Raw genomic sequence first — 21,110 nt, 5'->3', positions numbered from 1 at the left:
CACCCACGTCAAGAAGTTTGAAGCTGCCTATAACTCCAGCTGTAAGGGATCTGATACCTTCTCTTGGCTTCCTTGAGTGTCTGCACATACATGTGACTTTAGCTTACACATACATACATACATACATACACACACACATGCATAAAAATATGCATGTACATATATACATATACACTTACACATACACACATACATATATCCCAACAAAATTTGCAGCTTAGGGTAAAGGATTTTCTTGGCTCATGAATTGGTGACATGCTCAGATATCACCAATAGGATACAGCCTGCCTATTCCATGGAACACACTGCATCTGAGAGCTTGGACTCCAAACACCCACCTGTTCCTATGTCTGAAGTGATGCGGTTCTCAAATGGGCCAGAACACAGCCTTGTGGTCTCCACACATAGCTACTGGACTCCAAGGAAAGCATCTCAGGAGAAGAGAGTGGAAACTCATGGTATTGACATGACCTAGCCTTGGAAGTCGGGGTGTTACGCCCACATGACTCTTGGGCTAACAGAGCTGTTCTAGAACAAGGAGGAGATGGTGTCAGCACCAAGATGCTAGAGGCTGAATGAGGAGGTGCAGTGTGGAGCCACCTTTGGAATTTGTGGTCTGCTAAGCATCTACTCAAGTTTCCTACTCATTGTCTTATGCTTCTGGTGCTCTTATCATTGGGCTAAGGGCTTCGTGTGTTCTGGAAGTTAGTTCTCTTTCTACCTGAGGTTTAACTTAGGGTCTTTATATTAACTTTATGCCATAAGTTCAAGATGAAGTAGAATTTATTCTCTCTCTCTCTCTCTCTCTCTCTCTCTCTCTCTCTCTCTGTGTGTGTGTGTGTGTGTGTGATTCTAAAAATAGAAAGTCTTAGACAAAAATAACTTAAGACTTTTAATTATTAAAATAATAATATTGTTTTACTAACCATTACATTTAAATATTTCAGCACAGTATTCAGATCTGCTGGCAGAATTTCAAATCAAAATTAAGGTGAGGGTTCTTTCTGCATTGTTTTGCATATCATGTCTCCCAAAGAATTCATCTCCTATTTAAAAGTGTGTATGTGGGGTTGGGGATTTAGCTCAGCGGTAGAGCACTTGCCTAGCAAGCGCAAGGCCCTGGGTTCGGTCCCCAGCTCCAAAAAAAACAAAAAACAAAAAAACAAAAAAAAAAACAAATAAAAGTGTGTATGTGTGTGTGAGTGTGTGTGTGTGTATGTGTGTGTGTGTGTGTGAATGGGTATGTGTGTATGTGTGTGCACATGCACGTAACTAGTATGTACTCATGTACATATGGACGGAATTGTTAAAATGCAGAAGGTGGTGTTCCCATCACATCCATTGTGCCAAACATTACCACAAGATCTTATTCCTTTCAGAAACTATCTTCTTATAGCACTGCTCAGTGTCACCGGCCAGAAGTCCCACCCTCACCCTTCCCTGCTTCTTCTTCTTCTTCCCCCTCTTTTCGTTCCTCCTTTGTCTTTGCAATCTCACATACACACATCTGGTCTTTAGGTTCTGCTGTGAGTTCTGGGCTCACTCTGTTTTTTACCAGCTGTTTACCCCCCATCCCCTCCTCACTGTAGGTAGGAAAGGAACCAGGTAGTTTACTTTGAATCCTACCTCTTCAGAGCCCTAAAAGTTACCTTGTGTGACCAATAACAATTTTTCATAATAACATTTTCTCCGGAAAGAATCCACTCAGAATGTTACTCATCTTGTTGTAATTTATATCTGCACACCCCAAATGCTATTCCTTTAAGGAACTGGTGGACACTGGAGAAGAAACTTTGCAAGAAATTAGGTCTCTGGCATCGAAGCTGCGGTACAGGGATGAGAAGATCGAGTCCATTAGCGCCTGGCTCCTTGGGGGAATCGAAAGGCTGCACAGTCTTATGGAAGAGGAGTCACCATCTAGCCTCAGTAAAGAGGACCTTCAGAAGGCCGGTAATGTAGCACTTCTGGCCACCTTCTAGCAGTAGCTAGTGACATCAAAATAAGGGGGTCCTCAGGGACTGGTCATCAGAGGAAGGAAAAGGAGAGTGCTCCCTGGTGCTGGGCCTTCAGAACAGCTTCAGAACAGTCAAGTCTTCCTTTCCCTTGAGAAAATTTTCAAGAGTACTACATTTCTTCATGATTAAAAACAGAAACTAAACAATTTATTTTTGAGATGGGATCTCACTAGTGTGGTGGTAACTCAGAATCTTCCTGCCCAGACTCCCTGAGTGCTGGGTTTATAGGCGCAGGCCACCACATCTGATTCAGAAACATTCTTTGTTAAAAAAAAAATGTGTGCACATGCATACATGCAGGCAAACACTCAGGCACAGAAAGTACAAAACAAAATAAACCATTAAACAAAACAAAGACAAAGCTATACCATTTAGAGCCAATAAAATATGACCGTCAACAAGCATTTACCGACCTCCTATTCTGTGTCAAGATACCTAGGTTACCACAGGGAATGAAACACTCCCTGCTCAAATGGGATTCACAAGTCCAGTACAGAGCGTAACAGCTCTTCCAAGTCTCTGTAGCAGTTAGGCAGTTGTGTCTGCTGTTACCCATTAGGCTGTAACTTGCCCTCTGATGATACAGTAGAAGGATATCTGGAATCATTGAAATGTATATTAATTCCTGCATATGCCACAAGTGGGGCATCAGAAGTGTGAATGAATTAAGTGGTGGCTGGGTTAAGGAGTCAGGTGTTAGGGGCTCTGAAGTCGGGGAAGCTGAGCCATGCTCTGGAGGAGATCACAGGCTTGCCATGGGGCACGGGGCAGAATGTGGGCTGGAAGCCAGGTGGGCTTGTGCTCCTGACTTTTCTCACGTTTCCTGGTTATAAAGTTAGAGAGAAGGGGAGGGAAAGGGGATAGGGGGTTTCAGAGAGGAAAGGGGGCAAGGGGATAAGATTTGAAACGTAAATAAATAAAATATCCAAAAAAAGTTAGAGAGACAACAAATAACAGTTATTAAAGATCAAACCAGGGTTGGGGATTTAGCTCAGTGGTAGAGCGCTTGCCTAGGAAGCGCAAGGCCCTGGGTTCGGTCCCCAGCTCCGAAAAAAAAAAAAAGAACCAAAAAAAAAGATCAAACCAGTGTTGACTGTTCATCGGGTGGACTCTCCCACCGTCCCAGGGAAGCAAGTACCACTTGGCCCTTGAATTACTCCACCTTACAGCCATGGAGTCTCTGACTTGTGAATTGCTTGCATTTCTCTACAAGTCCTGGACTGCTTCCAGTTCAGCAGCCCTCTGCTGCCCACTCTTGGACATAACATGTCAGTACAATCCTTCAGGCCCTGCCCTCCTCCACGCCCACTACACTTGCTTCCCCTGGGCAAGAGAAAGGATGGATAGAATTAATAGTTCTTTTCTCCTGGAGATAAAGGGGCAGAGACCAAGCTCTCTGATTGGATGCTGAAAGCACACAGAAATGTCAGAGACAGGTGCAGATGTGAGCTGGCCAAGAGCCCAAGTACGATTGGAAAGAAGAATGAGTAGGTTGTCAGAATGCTGAATGCCAGAACTCACCCGAAAACTGTCAATTAACTTTGTACCTTTTCTGTTTTATAAGCAAAAATGCACATATATCTAAACCAGACAGTAACTGTACAGATAACTTTTAAATTATTAAAAAATGGTTTGGGCCAAAGGGAGGGCTCAGGGGGTAAAGGTCCTCAGCCATCAAGCCTGAGGGACAACCGTGTCCAATTCCTGAGACCTATATACAATATATACCCTGCAAATTGTCTTCTGAGCTCTGTATGCATTGTGGCACATTGCTATACTCACTGCGCAACACCCATGCATGTGCAGGGACACACACACACACACACACACACACACACACACAGAGGCACACAAACACACACATGCACAGACACACACACAAACTCATACCCATATGCAAGCTCACACTCACATACACATACATTCACACACTTCACACATACATACACAGAAAGAGAGAGAGAGAGAGAGAGAGAGAGAGAGAGAGAGAGAGAGAACGATTACAACTTTTTTTTCTTTTTTTTTCTTTTTTTCGGAGTTGGGGACCGAACCCAGGGCCTTGCGCTTGCTAGGCAAGCGCTCTACCGCTGAGCTAAATCCCCAACCCCCGATTACAACTTTTAAAGAACTTTTTTTTCATAATTTTCACTTAATTTTAAGTCAGAATGCCAATGAATTTGAATATACTCACAATCTCTTTCTTGTAGTTATCTGTATTTGAAAGTTAGCATTCAGAGTAACAGGCTCCTGTGTGCCATTCCCATACATAACTAGCCTTGGCTGAACCTCTGTACTCATCCGTTCCTCTCTCCATCTGCAAGACCCACTCACGTGTACCCTTCTGCCCTGCTCGCCCCGTCCAGGCAGGGTGTGGTCATTTCCACCTTTCACATTACATGTGTTTCCTCTGTCTCCTGGTTCCCTCCTTTGCGGTCTCCCCCTCCACCTTCTACAGGCCCCTTTCTAGCTTCCTGTCATCTCTTCACACCGACTCCCCCATGAAATGCACATTTAGAAAAGGTAAAAGCTCAGAAGAGGTCATGTCGCATTTGATTTTTCCAAGCCTGCAACCCCACTTACTATCCACTCTCACTCATTTTCCTACCAATGTTCTCATTTCTTTTTCCTTTATGACGGAATAAGACTTGAGTGTGTACACAGCCCCCCCCTTCATTATCCATCTGGGGATAATGTCTAGGCCGACTCCCTTCCTTCCCACTGTGAACACAGCGGCAGCAAGCGCAGATGTGCACACCTCTGTGATTGGATATGGAATGGTGGAGCTGAGTTCTATGGCAGCTCTGTTTCTAAACACACACACTGGTCATTTGCATTTCTATTGAGAACTATCTATTCAGCCAAAATTCCAGCTCTCTGGAGCATTCGGTTGCACACGGGTGTTTTGCATTGATCAAATAATACGTTCCTCTCGGACCTTTGTTTTAAAGACCTTGAAAAACCAATTCTTGGCATTGTCAAAGTTGCCTTTTCATTTTCTGATGGAACAGTGGCTCAATACTATTATGCCCATTTTAATTTTATAGTTACAGCAGAATTAGTATGTCAGAGAGAAAAGTAAAGTGAAATCATTTGTGGCGTAGTTATCTTGCAAACTGCCCCCCCCACCCCCGCACAAGCCCTGCCCCACGAGACTGAGGCAGCCTGGATCCAGAGGTTCAAGATTACCCAGGCTACAGAACCAGACGGTCTTGGGGAAGCCAAGCCTAACAAACCAACCCAGAAATGTCCCTCAGAAACACTAAGCTCCAGGTAAGGAAGACCTCTAAGCCGGTGGTTCTCAACATTCCACATGGAGAGCGGAAGAAAGAAAGCCCCCTTGAGGCCGCATCCTAGACCAGCTTGCCATGGGCACCCTGGGGTGAGGTCAGGCATGTCTTGCTTTTTAAACTGCTCCATGGCTCCAGTGAGCAGATACATCCTTTAAACTCATAGTTTTGGATAAATATGTTGTTAAAGTCATCAAGAAATCCAAATGAAGAGAGTATTTTTGCCTTTTAAATTACTCACGTCTGAATAGCAAAAGAATTACCCTAGCCCATAGCATAAAAAATGAAAGCTGAGCTAGGATGAGAGTGATTTTACAAATTGATTGACTGATTGATAATTGGTTTTCTGAGACAAGGTCTCAACTGCGTAGCCTGGCTGTCCTGAAGCTTGCTCAGTAGACCAAGGCTGGCCTCGAACTCCCAGATTCACCTGCCTCTGCCTCCTGTTTTCCATATCTTTAATAAACACATTTTATCAAACGTTCTAACATGAACAGTTAGCATCGCTATATTGGTAACTTTGTTTCCATAAAGCAGATTGTAGATTGCATATATTGAGGATCCCTAACAATCTCTGCCTTTGCAGAAGTTTTTTCTGGATGACTTCTCTTATACTTTTTTTGCTAGAACTGAACATAGGAGGGTAACTGTCAAAACAGTTTCAAATGCACTTAGCAGACAAGTCACCTCTCATGTAAGGATTCTTGGAGACTCAGCATTTTAATAATCATTAATAACCACGAAACCCCAACTTTTCCTTATAGGAATGAAGCAAAAGGAGGAAAAAACACTTCGTTTCTCACCGTCCCTGCATACAAGGAGAGACACATTAAGCAGGAACTGCAAAATGATAAAGAAACGATCGAGGAGCCCCAAAAACAAGCCGTGTGAGTGCTCCTACGTCCCCCTTTTCACTATCAGTCCTCAGAGTTGCCTTGAGCATCGGGGACTCACCTTTCACACCACAAATGGATACACACGGGCAGATTTTTAGACTAAGGGTCTTGGTTTGTTTGTTGGTTTCCTTGGCTATGAACCTCTCTCTCAAAGTCCTCAGAGTATGAACATGACAGCTTACCCACCCAAAACCAGCCACAGGGACCGTCTACGAATCTCATACGTATTCATTCTGTCTAAGACTTCCAGTCCCAAGAGCCTGCCTCCGAAATGTCATGACTTGAAAAACGTCTCAGGATCACTACAATGTGGCCTGCACGGCTTGTCTTAAGAAATGGATATGAGAGAAGGGAGTGTGTGTATTTATTCAGTAGACAAAAGAAATGTGACTCTTAATTCTTAACACTTTTAATCACTTCCATAATCGCTGTACTGAGAAAGAATGCTCAGAAAGAACATTGAGTTATTTTACAGTTAGACTCCTTACTGTTTTCTTCTTTACAGGAACAAGCATCTGAACAAGTCTTCAACCAAACTGTCTCTAAACAGGAAGTCTGTTATATAAATTATGCTTTATTTTTATAATATTACTAAAACACTGTATTGGTGAAAATAAATAGACATTGACAAAGACATCCCTTGTTCTGTTTCTGCCGTCACATTCCACAAGCACGTCTGCCTTTGCAGTTCCTTCTAGGTAAAGAGCCAAATGCACAGAGGGCAGAAGGCAGAACGATACCACAGCCAGGGGGTTCCATAGACTTCTGAAGGGTTTGTCACAAAAGCAGAGAGACACCATTAGCACAGATATTCAGAAACATGGCGGAGCAATTACAACTGTCTGCCTGGGCTTCTGGTGCGATAGGTAAGGTACATGCAGCACAGTAACATGAGGCCATGTGATTTCCAAGTCAGACCCCAGGTCCGATAAGTCAAAAGATAAAACCCAAGCATATACTAGCTGGACAATCTTCTTCCCATGTGTGAAAGAATGCTATTAATACATTTTAAATTCTTCTTTACTTGTCTGTAATTAAGAATACTTTGGGGGATTTTTTTTGGTTTTGGGTTTTTTTGGCATTTTATATTCAGTGTCCATTGGCCCCTTCTGAGAGTATCCGTGATGGTTCGGTAAATTTTGCAGTGAACAAGTAAAACAGAGCTGGTGTCGGTACCAAAGCCAAAAGCGGTAGGTCGTGTTCGAGCCTGTCCACTCTGGAGATGGAGACAATTCCATAGGCGTGCAGTAGCCAGTGGCTGAAGAGAACAATAAGTCTTTTCTTCCTGACCAGAAGATCATAGCAGTTCTATGTGATCATGGTGTAAGAGAAAAGAGAAACAGCATTAGTATATCCAGCTAAACCACCAGTCATTACACACTCATGGCCAGGACTCTGAATGCTTGAGCTAAAAAGGACTTCAGAACTGCCCCAATCACCAGCCACCACACTGTCCACACAGTCACACAGGCCCTCAGCAGCCACACTTGGCTTAGAGCACTTCTCTGGGTCCTTGTCTACATCACCATTTACCCAGAGAACACAAGCTTCTGGAGATAGCCATGAACTAGGAGAGGAAGTGCCCAGAGCACAGTCTCTCTGTTCAGGCTGACTGCAGCTCCATAAACTCACTTCCTGACTGAGGTCTCCAGTATCTGCTGTCTGAATACACTCAAGTCAACACAAATGGACTCATTTATTATCCGACTGTATCTCAATCTTTAGTGCCATGTGATAACGTGGAAACTTAAAGGATCAAATCGATATAAAATCAGTATCTAAATGTTCTAGTAGAATGTTCAGTGGGTTACTCCAACTTTCCCTCACACTTCACTCACTCGTGGGCTCGTCTAGCCCTGGACTGTCTGTCTTGGGATTCAGAGCCCTGTTTACAACTCCTGAACACAGAGCTAACTGAAAGATTCAAACATCTTACAGAGCAGAGACACATGGGGGCAAGGAACCAAAGGAGTTCCAAGATCTAGAAAAGCAGTGTTCATTTGTAACTATGCATAATTTATTCAAATATTCCAATGCACTTTGATCTTTTCCTGGTTGATGAAAAGTCAAAACCAATTTTCTATCTTCTCTGATTAATCCAGTTGCGATGCTGATAAAGCATCAAGCATTCTGTTCAGTTCATTATCTACCTAGGGTGTGGCTACACCTCAACTGTCACCAGTGTAGAAAAAGTGGTGCCAACAGCCATCTCTCGAGAGTTAACATGTTTTCTCTGGTTGTCCTTTTGAACATAAGAAGTGTGAGAACACACACGCTAAATGACACGTGCAGCAGATCTGCCGCAGCACACCGTGGAAGGGTCAAAGCCTTAGTCCTTTAAATCCTTGGAGCTCTGACCCAGATAGAACCTCCAATCAGAGCTGCTGGCGTACTAAGTGGAAATAACGAGGTGAATGTGCTATCTTAAGATAAAGCGGAGTCCAGAGCCACACAATCTGGAAGAAGATTACAGAAGAGATGCCCCAGACCACCCTCTGATGAAGTCTCATGAAGACATTTGCCTCGTTAGGATGTCAAATACAACATTTCTCTCATCACTTGTTCATACGGTTAACTTCTTAATACCTTAGTTCCTTAAAACTAAGATATTCTAAAAAGTGATGGTGAGGGTTAGACGCTGTTTCATTTTACAACAATTATGTTATATCACTTTTCTTCATCTTGTTGGGTAAGAGCTCTGACTACTTCCCTACTTTCCCAAGGAAAGATGCAACTCGGCCCACACAACCTCTTGTAAAATCGACTAAGAGGTACAGGTAACATCTATCAGCCAAGAACCACTGACCAAGTTAGTGTACCCCACCATATATCATATCACCATTCCACTCAATTGTCAATTTTTATTTAAAACAAAAAACAAAATAAAACAAGCAAAGGAAAACCCATGTCCTACCTCTATTTCAGAAGCAGACATGTACACAGCCAGGGTGACCAGAGACAACACTAATATAATGTATGGGAAGGCGTAATCTGGAAAAGAGACAGACCTTAGAGACTAATCAGCAGCTGGACACAGCTCTTCTGAAGCTCTCTCAGCCGGCCTGGGGCTGAGTCCCATTCCCCAGATGGACTGACAGCCAGTTTCTTATGGATTATAAATAGCTGTGGCCTTGTAGGCCAGTCTCATCTCACCTCCGAGCTCACAGCTGTGATGTGCAAACAGCACGAACCGAGTAGCAATGCACAGCTTTGCCACTGTTCTCATAAAATTTTATAAGCAGTAAAAGCATATGAGTTTCATAACATTTTTACATGGCAACAAGTTTGGTTTTTTTAAATTTTTTTCTCAATCTCTTAAAAAATGTAACTCTAACCATGGTCACCTGTCAATAGCTAAGAGATGTGAGGCAGCTGAAGGGTTAATTGAAAAGATTAACTTCTCTCCCATGCATCTAGACAGATACGAGTACCAAACAAGAGAATTGAGGGACTCTCAGTTCTCTGTGCTTTGTGATCCAGAAAAGGAGCCTTGGTTGAGAAGACTAACCTTTAGGAAAGTTCATTTATCGTCAAACTTTCTAGTTAATTCTCCTTTGGTGTTCTTCCTGTCAGAATTCTGGAAATTTCTATTTCAAACGCAGCATAGCAATAATGTCTTGGGCAAGAAAAGTCCTCCCTACAAAAATTACCATTCTCCTTTTCCTACCATGTCCGACTGTACGGCACACGAAATAGGCAAACTGAGAAAAGACACCTTTAATCACTTCAATGCAATTATTTTAAAATAACTTCAATTCATAAAACTTCCAATTACGGGGTTGGGGATTTAGCTCAGTGGTAGAGCGCTTGCCTAGCAAGCGCAAGACCCTGGGTTCGGTCCCCAGCTCCGAAAAAAAAAAAAAAAAAAAAAAAAAAAACTTCCAGTTACTCTACAAAGCACATCTGGAACAAGTGGGTGCGTTAATCAGGACATGGTGGCCAGAAATCTCAATTACCAGCAGGCCTGTTCAGCTTAGTTAGAACTGAGTTATTTAATAATATGTAGGACTTTTTATGTTAGTGATTGTGTCCTCAGTCAGCCATTACAAAGAACAACTTACATAGGAGGCCCCCACCAACTGCCTGCAGCACGGTTAAAATGGGGAAGAAGTAAAGTGCGGCATAAATGCTTTTGAACCGGTCAGACTTGCCGAGTCCGCATGCGATCTTCTTCACCAGGAGAGGCCGGAGCAGCATCATTAACACCAAGCAGAAGGCGTAGTAAACAAACACGATGGTGTATCTGTAAAACAAGGGACTTGTGATATCTGTATGTATCAAACCTTTATCCTTGACGGCCTTAAATCAAAGACCTTAAAAGAGTCAAAACTCTTGTTAGGCCTACTCCCTAAGACAGTCAGACTCGTGAAAGGGGACAAGCAAACACACACACTGTTTCGCTTGTTTATTTGTTGTTTATGAGGTTTGGTGTATTTGAAAATATGTCTCAAAAATCCTAAACCTGTCGTGGGAGAGATAGCTCAGCAGTTCCGAGCACTGGCTGCTTTTGCAGAGGACTTGGGCTCAGAGCCTAGCACCCACGAGGCAGCTCCCAACCACCGAAAACTCCAGGCTAAATTAAATATACACTCACTTTATCTAAAATTAAGTCACATACATTTATCGCTAGTCACACTGATAGTATTTATATCAAGTCAGGGGGAAAATGGCAAACGGATGCTGAGCCCTCTTTCTGTGCCCAGTAACAGCGACTCCTATTTTAAACTCTGCTGCCTTTAAAATTCTATTGATGATAAGGAGCTAATGGGAATTGTTGAGGTTTATTAATCCAAGATAGACATAAACAAATAGTAATACAATATGGGGGAGAGTCCAGATACGGCTAGCTATGTCAGCTAAAAGGGGAACTGAATTATAGGTGGTTATGGAAGAGACTTCAAGGCTTGTTTTGCGCTGATAAAGTTAACTGCACATTCTAGAATCTTCTCTAGGTGATTCAAGCTATCATTGGTCTCTCTTGTTTTTGTTAAATACTTACCTCAGCTGAAGCACTAGGCATGCAGCACGACACGTGTGCCCATGTTGTGTTGCCTGTGTGTATTTACGTCTGAGTGAACGTATGCCCTACATGTGTGCCATCAGTGGCTACCAAAGGGCTCCAGAGCCCCTGTAAGGATGCAGGTGGTTGTAAGCTGCCTGACGTGGGTGTGGGAACTGAACCTGGGTCCTCTGTAAAACATTATACGATCTTAACCGTTAGCCATCTCTGCAGCCCCAGGAACGATTTCTAAAAGTAAAATTCAAACGAAATCCATAGTTCAAACTACTTACCTATACTATTAAAAGTTTTAAAGTCTTCTTTATTTCCAATGAACTTTTGCCACTGTATGTTTTAATCGATACATGCAGTCATTGAGATGCCTCATTCACATGTGTCTGCTATGTTACCTACTAAAATTCTACAAGTCCTTAGCACAGCATGTGAAAAGAAATACTTGCAGCTGAGTTACAGCCTACGATGCAATAAATCAGCAGAGGACATTATTAGTTTTTATCAAGTACAGTTATCTAGAGGCACGTAAAAGTGATTTGAAGGTCATAAAGCTTGACAGAAGAAACGATTTTCATATTTTCATATCCGGAAATGTGAGTCACTCTTTATACCCTCACAAGGCCATGTGTTTGGCAATTGACTGTTAAGAACTTGATCATGGGCTGGAGACGGCTCTACAGTTAAGAGCACTGGCTGCTCTTGTAGAGGACTTGGGTTTGGTTCCCGCACCCACACAACCTCTTCTAACTTTAGTTTCAGGAATTTGGTCTCCATGGGCAACAAGCACATATGTGGTATACATACATACATGCAGCCAAAAATCCACCCATATAAAATAAAGAAGAAAAGTCTTTAGAAAATAACTTGATAAAAAAAATTTTCATTGAGCACATATATATTGGAAACTTGCTCCAATAACAAGAACAAAATAACTATTTTTCTAGTCTGCCTTTACTAAGAAAAACATACCAAATTGCTAAAAATTCAAAGAAATTCTAAAAATGGAATAGTATGGTAGAGTGTACAGAGTCTTATGAATTTGCTCTTTGAAAACAACACATCAGTCTGGCAAGATGGCTGAGCAGGTAATGTGTTCAATCCTTAGGAGTCACATGACAGAGGGAGAGACCTAAGCCCTGCAGGCTGTTCTCTGACCACCACACGGTGCTGGGGCATGCATGTGCATTCACACACATAAATAAACATAGTGTTCTGATGAAGACTACTGTCATTTGCAAAAGACAAAGCCAAACCCTAATGGAAAATAGTCAATAATGGTAGCTTGTACTACTGAACGCCCATATGTACAGGACACCACATCTGATGCGGCTAACGGAGCCATTTGCCCCTCGCAGCACCCTAGAAGACATCGTTCTCACTTGCCAGTGCAAAGACTGAACTGGTATGACATTGTTACCATACCTGTGTTAGTGTAACTGACAGATCGGGAATTCAAACACAGGCTGTTTCTGTTTCCAGGCCCACATTTTTTCCCTATATGTCGAATAGCACATCTCTATTACATATTCCCAAGGGTTTTTCTTTAACCTCTTTTTTTAAAAACTCTATGAAACAGAAAACATATTCTCAAGTATATATGTGTGCATGTAAGTGTATATTTTGTATTCTATGGCAAAAAATACTTTCCCTTCTATACCTAACAATACAGTTTAGTAGGAGAGCCCCAGCATGCCTGAGGTGCCAGGTTTATTCCCCAACACAATACACAGCACACACACAAACACACAATATATACATGGACACAACACATACAATACACACATACACTTATACACATACACATACTCACACAACATACATTCTGCCTCCCTCCCTCCCTCCCTCTCTCTCTCGGCACACTCTCTCTCAGCAAAGCAGTATATACGTGGAAACCCAGGACTCAGGAGGCTGAGGCAGGATGAGATTAAAGACAGCCTATCACATATATTGAGACCATGTCCTAAAAATAAAGATCATGAAGGTTTGTATATGCTTGGCCCAGGGAGTGGCACTATTAGGGGGTGTGCTTTGTTGGAGTAGGTGTGCCACTGTGGGCGTGGGTTTTAATACCCTCATCCTAGCCGCTTGGATGCTAGTCTTCTCCTAGCAGACTTCAGATGAAGGTGTAGAACTCTTACGCCTGCCTGGATGCTGCAATGCTCCCACCTTGATGATACTAAACTGAACTTCTGAACCTGTAGCCTGGCCCGGATTAAATGTTGTCCTTATAATAAGAGTTGCCTTGGTCGTGGTGTCTGTTCACAGCAGTAAAACCCCAGTAAGACATGATCTTTCCTCCTATTATACTCCGTATGCACCCAGAGAAGAAGTTAATTTCTACTATCTCATCTAGGAGTTCACAATGACCAATCTCGATCAATGGAATTTATGACCACTTCTTTCTCCATGGTCCTGGGCCTAAATGAATACGTACAGTGGGTAGACAGCTTCGTGAGTGCAGTGCACCGTGGTGACATAATCTGGACTTGGGTTGTAAAGCATCGTGTACCAATCAGAAAGCATCAGTACTCGGCAGGAGCGGATGTAGAGGACGCCCACAGGGTCGCTCACGAGCAAAGTGATGATGGCTGCCATGGTGCATTCAAACAGTGCGGTGATGTGCTGGAAAAGGGCACTGGAGCTGAGAGAAACAGGATAGGCAAGGCTTCAGTCAGGGGCGTGTTAGACATGGCCCTCGATGTCTCAGTGACAATCCTGAAGCTACACTCTTCAAAGTGCACAAAAGCTAAACACATCAGCACCTCAGACAAGCCTGTTGGTATGGTCTGAAGGTCTGCCATTCTAGAAGATTAGTCTGTTCAATGAGGGAGTTAGGACCGTCTTTGTCCCTTCTGCATGTAAGGACACAGAGGGAGGGTACGCCAGATCTATATCCTGATGAGCCACTTCCTAGTTTCCACAGACACAAGTGGTATATTCCAGAATAACAGGGTGTCATGGCTCATGGTTATAATTTCAGCACTGGAGAGGCTTACCACAAAAGGCAGAAGGATTACCACAAAATTAGGGCCAGCCTGGGTTACATAGTGTGTTACATAGATCTAGACTACACAGTGAGATCCTGTCTCAAAATATTAACTAATTAACCAACAGCCTGATTATTATTTACCTAATTAGCTAGTTAATTATATAACTAAGTACCTGGTTACTTATTAACTAGTTCATTAATTTAATTAATAATCTATGTATATGTATGTATCTATACTCATGAGTGATTGCCTGGGGCCTGTGGTAGTCAGGAGAGAGTGTCAGACCCACTGCAACTGAAGCTATGGATAAGGGAGTCAGATACCCTGAGAGGGAGCTCCCGACAAAGTTGTAAGCCACCATGTGAATACTGGGTACCAAACCTCCATCCTTTGCAAGAGTAACAAGTGCCTTTAACCAGTGAGCCATCTTTCCAGCCCCTCGTTCACTTTTTGAAAGAGTAGAATCTTTGGGATTGCTTCACTTCTATTCTTTTCCAGATTTCAGTTACAGCCTGAGTGTCACTGAGAACTCCCAATGGGCAGTGCTGGAGTACTTCAGAGACAAAATTACTACATGCACAGTAGAAATAAACACATGGTATACAATCTGATCTACAACGGACTCTTTATAATTCATACCTCTTCAGGAAAAAGCCAAACCTCGTTCATAATGACGGGAATCCTTTCACCATACTTCAACCCATCTATACTCCACCATGTGATCTTTGAAAATAAAAGTGGATTCCAAAGTTCCACTTATAAAACCATGGCCCTAACTGCATGGTATTTCAGTCTATGAAATTCACATACATGACCGTGGACCCACAGAACGGTGTTCTCCATGGACATTGTGGCTGTTGTTGTTTAAGCATGTTCTGTGATGCCTGCAGAGTGGCGGGAGCATTTGATGATGCATTCCTCAGATCTGTGTCACTACACCTGATAGAAGACTGTACCTCAGGATTTCTTCTGCATCTCAGAAAAGACCCTCCTTCCCACCACTCTCTGATACCCCCTGGCCACGATAAGCTGCTTTGAGTGGCTCCGCACCTCCACACCAATGGACAGGCTCCACCCTCTAACTCGTGTTTCATCTACGTGGCCAACCCTGTGCTCTTTACCATCAGCTGTGGAGCTATACCCTGTCAGAGCAGTCAAACGAATGATGATGAACAGTGAGCGATGCCTAGGGGAGCTGAGAGGGGCTCTAGGAATGAAAGCGGAGGCCTTTTACCTCAGGTGCACTTTGTTCCCTGGGCTGTTCTTGGACATGATTTCATGCATCCTGGGACCAACGTTTACATTTAACTTATAAGACATGTTTCTTCCTGTCGGATGTCAGAATACAACTGTAGGACCCAATGTGCTCAGTGTACTGTGTCTGGATACGGCCTCTGCCTTGCTTTCATGCACTCTAAAGCATGTGCCAGGCTGTTGCGTGTAACTTGTCTGTCCTGAGAAAGTTCTGGAAAGGGCTGCTCTGTTAGTATTTAGTATATGCTTACTGATGGTTATTTCTGAATCAAACGACCTTCCTTGGATCACTGCTCTCTTTGTTACATCCGTGTATAAAAGTGCACTGAAACTGAGGTAAGGCTGTCTGCAGCATCAGACTGGAGTCTGCCCCATTCTTTTGGGTCCTCGGATCCCAGGTCTCGCAGACAGCTGACAAGTTGTCAAGCCCCAGCTTTAGGAACTCTCTATTAGACTCCTAAGTCCCAAGGCTCGGGACCCAGGCCATACTTCTCCTCTGTCAGTCTCCCCTCAGTTCTCACCACACTCATTTCTGCCTCCGTAACACCAGGCAGCAAAAAGCGTTTGGAGAAAGTAAAAACTCCAAAGCAGGAAAAATTCACAAAAGTAGAGGCATTAAAACTGCTAAGGCTGAGACAGCTAAGGAAGACTGCCTCCCTGCTCCCTGTAGAGGACCAGGTACATATCTGTCGAGAAACCCCACGTTCTGGCCTCCATCCACCTTCAGTATTACCTTTTACATTACCACTTACAACCTACCCTTGACCACTGCAGATCACATGACCCTCCACATCAACAGTCAATCTTTGCTCTACCAAACTCTCTTAGTTTTTCTCCCAAAGTCTTCTGGATCCTTTAGGCTTACTCTTTCTCTCGATTCTCTGACTCCTAAGTGTGTTGACAAGGGTATCTACATCTTTAAGATGGGTTTATATTATCATCAGGTACCTGTCTGTCTTCTCTACTTCTTCTGTCTCTTCCTTTGATCTTCCAAACTTAAAATACCCTGCTCAATAAATGCGCCAACAGTGTACTAGTCAGCTCTCATAAGCATTCCAGGTCATTAGCATTAAAAAGTTTTAAGGTACTTGTTCTAAAACAGTAACAGCCTGTGATCATAACCAACTTTTGCAGAAACTCGGTAAGTATTATCACTGAGAAATAATGTTCTTTCGAGAGTTCTGAGAGAAGCATTAAGAAGAGCATCAATAACACCCACTAAGACGTGCCTTACCACAGCTTTCTTATTACAGGGGAAAAAACCATAGAAACGGAAAGAAAAGCAGGTTGTCCCCTTTGGGACAGGCTGAGGGTGTAGGTCAGCAGAAGCCTGTGGACTGGGCATCACAATAAGTGGTCTCTATCCCAGCATTAGCCTATGCAGACACAGTCAGATGTGCTCACCTCTTTTTCCCCGAGTACCATTCAATGAAGAACCAGTGCAAAACGAGTGGAAGCATAGCCATAAATCCAAGGTAGAGCCAGTCATAAAGTTCCGGAGACTCTGTGCAAGGCTGGCAGTATTTCTGTGCATTTGTCCTCTGTCCTCTTGGGCACACCTACAACAAGTAAAACCACTGCTTAATACGCAGATACGGTTTTAGGATCATTCTATAAGGGATCCCATATTATTTTAAACATTTTAGTATGTGTAACTTTTGAAAATTAGCAAAGAAAACCAAACCTCTAAGCAGAATAGAAAGAAATCTCAAAGAGAAAGCGCTCCAAGAAATGCACATCACCTGGGCTGTCTATAACGAAGGCTAAGAAGACGCCTTTCATTTAATCGCTAAAATACTTAATATTCAGTGAAAACCCTTGTTAGTAATATCATTAAAAAAAAACTGTTGCAGAAGTGTTCTAGAGTTATCATGTTAATTCACTACACGAAACACTTTGCTAAATCATTAAACGGACAATATGAAGTATCTCTTGATATCTGTGACTGCCAAGAAAGGTTTAATATAGTTACCGCCATGCCAATATAAACAAGGCTTTTATTAATTCCACCCTCTTATACATTCATGAATATATTAAAAAAATTCTACGTGCAAAATGTTTCCAAAGTAAACATCTTAAAATGAAATAATATTAACACAGGACTTACCCCGCACTCTCCGTAGATTTCACTTGAGCCATTTTTAAATAATAGGGTCTTCCCACAGTAGAGTCCAAGGCATGCTGGCTGGATATCGACAGCTTTTTAAAAACAAAGGCCAGTAGAGTAATGTTTTCTGTGATTATACATCAGCGTAGCCTGACAACAGCTGAAGTAACTGACACGAACATCTCAACCTCCCTTTAAACGTGTGTAACAGTCAAGTCTTGGTGCGTTTGCTTTGAATTTGTTCGCACTCTGACAGTACAGAAAGTTGTACGTTCATCTTGCTGTTCACACTGCGCCTCGTGCCAAGGTCTCCAGCCAGCACGGCAAGTTCTAACCCCAGACACCTAACCCCAAGTCTAATCAAAGGCTCTGGGGAGCCAGTCCTATGATTAAACGCTTGAATTTCATTGGTTATGCGCTCATAAGAACTCTTTTTAAAAAGTCTCTGCTAAAGGCCAGAGAGGTGGCTTTGGTAAAAGCACCTGCTAAGTATGCCTAACTATACCTGAGGGGTTTGACTTCTAGAGTCCATGGTAGAAAAAGGACTACAGAAAGTTGTCTCTTGACCTCCATGTGTGGGCTATAGCAGGAGCATCCCAGTCCCCGACACACACACACCATACATAAGCACACAACTTAAAAAATTAATTAAAATAAATCATGGATAGAAGGTCACTGGTAGTGAGAATTCTGGAATTTTGGTTTCTTTTTAAAAAAACATCAAAATACATTTCCACTTTAATCCCAGGCGTGGGGATGTGAGCCCCTCCATAGCAACTGACTGATTGGCCTCGAGCTCTAGCAGAGGCGTGGTTTTATCAGCTGCAGAGAGTTTCTGCAACTGTGTGACGTTTAGACTTCTGAAAACTTTTCAGAGGATATATAAATGCTAGGGCTTCAGAGGACAGGTGAGGGGGTGTGGTTGGTGGTTCAGGGAGGTTGGTTGAAGTTTGTTAGTAGCTATGCTCAAAGAAGAAACAAGAAAGTAGATTTAGGGATCTCTAGCCCCTCCCACCCCACCCCACCCCCGCCATCCTTCTTTCTCTCCTATCTAACAACAGGGGGTGAAACTGGGGATGGGGGGCAGAGAATAAATGTCCAGAAAAAGAACCTGTAAAGTAGCAAAGGCCAGCTATAAGCAAGGAAGAAACGAGAAGAAAAAAAAAAAATAGATACAGAGCTCTCTGTTATCTGTCTCTCTCCCACTCTGTGCATTTTCTCTCCCAGCTATTGATAAGGGGTGAAACTTGGGAATAAAGGGTGAGAAAAAGGACCCACAAAGTGGCAAAGACCAGCTACAGTTACTATTCCTCATTTTGCCAAATCGAGACATTGGGCACACACAGAGACTCAATCTTTGTTCATAACAGAATACATTAACAGAAAAGCTGAACTGTCCACATTCTGAAGAGAGAATTTCAGAGCAGAGGGTAGGTCTTTAAAACAAATCAATTCACCTCCATATAAAAGCAGTATCCTAGCTTTTATCATTTTTGGTGAGGACAAGGATAAATTCCATCAGTGCTGGCATTGAGCTCCTGACCACTGAGAACTGCCTTGCAATCAATTTCTTAAAGGTATAGGGGAAATTAAAAACAGCTCTTTTTAAGACATAACCCTGAGGATCTCCAAATTATCTAGGACCTCATCCAAGAGAAACTGGAGGCCTCATCCAAGGCCTCTTCTGCATCCGTGACACCTGATTCTCTTCACCATATATGGCAAATAATCATACATGGACTGTGCTGCTCATACACCATGAAGGTTCTCAGAGGCCATGACAGTGAGGCTGTCTTCCGTAAGGATCTGCTATATGCTGTAAAGTGAATCCAGAACAATGCTGGCCTACATGTGAATTTACACATGTTATTATTACTGAACAATAATTTCCTCAAAATTTTCATCCATTCACAATGTGGAGACTCTAGTTACAAGGTCCTTTCTCCTTTCAAATTCCTATAAACTAGAATTTTTTGTACTTACGTTGCCGAGGGAAAACAGAAAAAGCCTAAAATGTCTCATGTTTGATATTTTCACTTTACCAGGTATCTGATATCTTTAAAAAACACAAAACCCATTCTTCTTTATTTTAGAACCTTAAAAAAACTGTTATTATTATAGTATTATGAATTTATGTGTGTTTGTGGTTTGCCTGCATTTATGTCTGCACACTATGGACCAGCAGGGTGCCTGCAAGGCCAAAAGAGGGAGGTCAGAAAAGGGAGTGCCTGAGTTGCTCTATGGGTGCTGGGGCTCAAACCTCATGAAAAGTAGCAAGTGCTCTTAGTCGCTTAGCCATCTCTCCAGCCAGCCCCTTAAGACCTTTTTTTAAACAGCAACTGAATTGTAGTAAACTAAACACATGAAATGAATTGTTTCAGGTTTTCTGAGAAGGAAGTTAAGGCACTGGACGCCCCTTCTTGATGGGCTTTGCATCTAAAAGATCTCAAAACCAAGGCCTGAAAATCAGTGCAACAAATAAAAGCAAAGCTTGTTTACCTAACAACAAGAATCTGTACAACGATCTTTCAAAGCCTTTGGTGAACTATGACTAAAATGTTGTCCTTGTTTGTTTGTTTTCTGCAAAGTCTAGACCCTTTGTGAAGGGCGCAAAGTATTTACATTTGATGCCCAATGAAATGGTGCATGCCTTTCAACCCAGCACTATGAAGGCAGAGGCAAGTGGTTCTCTACGTTCTAGGTCAGCCTGCTCTACAGAGCGAGTTCTGGTTCGGCTAAGGCTAAACGGACAAACCCTGTCTTGAAAAACAAAAACAAAAATTACATTTGAGGTTGAAAAAGCAAATCCCGTGGCAATTAGCTTCTGCTTCCTTGTCCTACTCTAACTTCTAATTCTGAAGTCACCCACCAGGAATGCTTTCCTGGACAAGAACAAAGGTACTGGATGAAGGAACACAGGAAGGACACAACAAAGTGCTTCAATTCTGTACACACGCACTTCTCCAGTCATTCTGGAACAGACCATCCCAACCCCGGAGAAGTCAGAGTCGGTGCTCAGGGTAGCAAGGGCAGGGCTGCCCGCCGCGGGAGAGCTGTCGGTCGGAGGCGAGCCCAAGAAAATGCGTTGGAAAAGCAGCAGAGACAAAGACAGAGACACGCCCGCAGCCTAATCGACCACTTACCCATTGGCCACACTAGGTTCCCCAGAGAAGCCGGGAATCAGCGGGTCCGAACACAGCGCCCGAACATCCGGGCCACAGCGCTCCAGCCGCTCCCCCTCCCGAGAGCCTGGCAATCGCTCTGGAACCCCGCCCCTGCTACATTAAGCTCCGAGTCCCGCCCCACCACCGCCTCCCCCACTAGGGGTGTAGGGGATGGCACGCGGCGGACTTCCAGGCCTAGGATTCCCAGAAACCTAGTTTCCTAATCTAGACTCTCTCTCGCTTCCGGGTTTGAGCTCAGAGGCTCCACCTTTTCCGGGTCCAGACTCAAGACTCGTCCCGGACCAGCCTACAATCTGTACTGGTCTCCATTACCTCAAGCATTGACTGGACCCTGAGGCCCCGCCCCCTTTCCTAGACAAGCT

At 43.2% G+C, this 21,110-nt stretch overlaps 2 protein-coding genes across 3 annotated transcripts in view; one reads left to right on the top strand and one right to left on the bottom strand.

The window, feature by feature from the left end:
- Ccdc175 (coiled-coil domain containing 175) overlaps positions 1-6,832 on the top strand; it is an 82,743-nt gene extending 75,911 nt beyond the window's left edge. For both annotated transcript variants that reach the window (XM_039112722.2, NM_001164400.1), the window contains 4 exons: positions 948-991; positions 1,767-1,950; positions 6,067-6,189; positions 6,704-6,832. In XM_039112722.2, the coding sequence (XP_038968650.1) occupies positions 948-991; positions 1,767-1,950; positions 6,067-6,189; positions 6,704-6,705 (353 nt within the window). In that variant the 3' untranslated portion in view covers positions 6,706-6,832. The remainder of the gene's footprint in view (positions 1-947; positions 992-1,766; positions 1,951-6,066; positions 6,190-6,703) is intronic.
- Positions 6,833-7,108: 276 nt separating this feature from the next.
- Jkamp (JNK1/MAPK8-associated membrane protein) lies at positions 7,109-21,050 on the bottom strand. Its single transcript, NM_001106738.1, has 7 exons — positions 20,707-21,050; positions 17,564-17,655; positions 16,861-17,015; positions 13,647-13,853; positions 10,260-10,441; positions 9,113-9,189; positions 7,109-7,506 (listed from the first exon to the last, which is right to left on the bottom strand). Exons 1-7 carry the CDS (start codon positions 20,708-20,710, stop codon positions 7,288-7,290), a joined length of 936 nt encoding a protein of 311 aa, NP_001100208.1. The 5' UTR covers positions 20,711-21,050; the 3' UTR covers positions 7,109-7,287.
- Between the last annotated feature and the right edge of the window lie 60 nt (positions 21,051-21,110).

Source organism: Rattus norvegicus, chromosome 6, assembly GCF_036323735.1.
Source record: "Rattus norvegicus strain BN/NHsdMcwi chromosome 6, GRCr8, whole genome shotgun sequence".
NCBI classification, from domain to species: Eukaryota; Metazoa; Chordata; class Mammalia; order Rodentia; family Muridae; genus Rattus; species Rattus norvegicus.
This window is presented reverse-complemented; position numbering and strand designations above follow the sequence as displayed.

Excerpts from the sequence above, each read along its gene's own strand:
- Jkamp (NM_001106738.1), bottom strand. Across the intron at positions 9,190-10,259 it reads AGTTGGTGGGGGCCTCCTAT|ATTACGCCTTCCCATACATT; the intron begins GTAAGTTGTTCT and ends TCTCTTTTCCAG. Across the intron at positions 7,507-9,112 it reads TGTCTGCTTCTGAAATAGAG|AACTGCTATGATCTTCTGGT; the intron begins GTAGGACATGGG and ends ATGATCACATAG.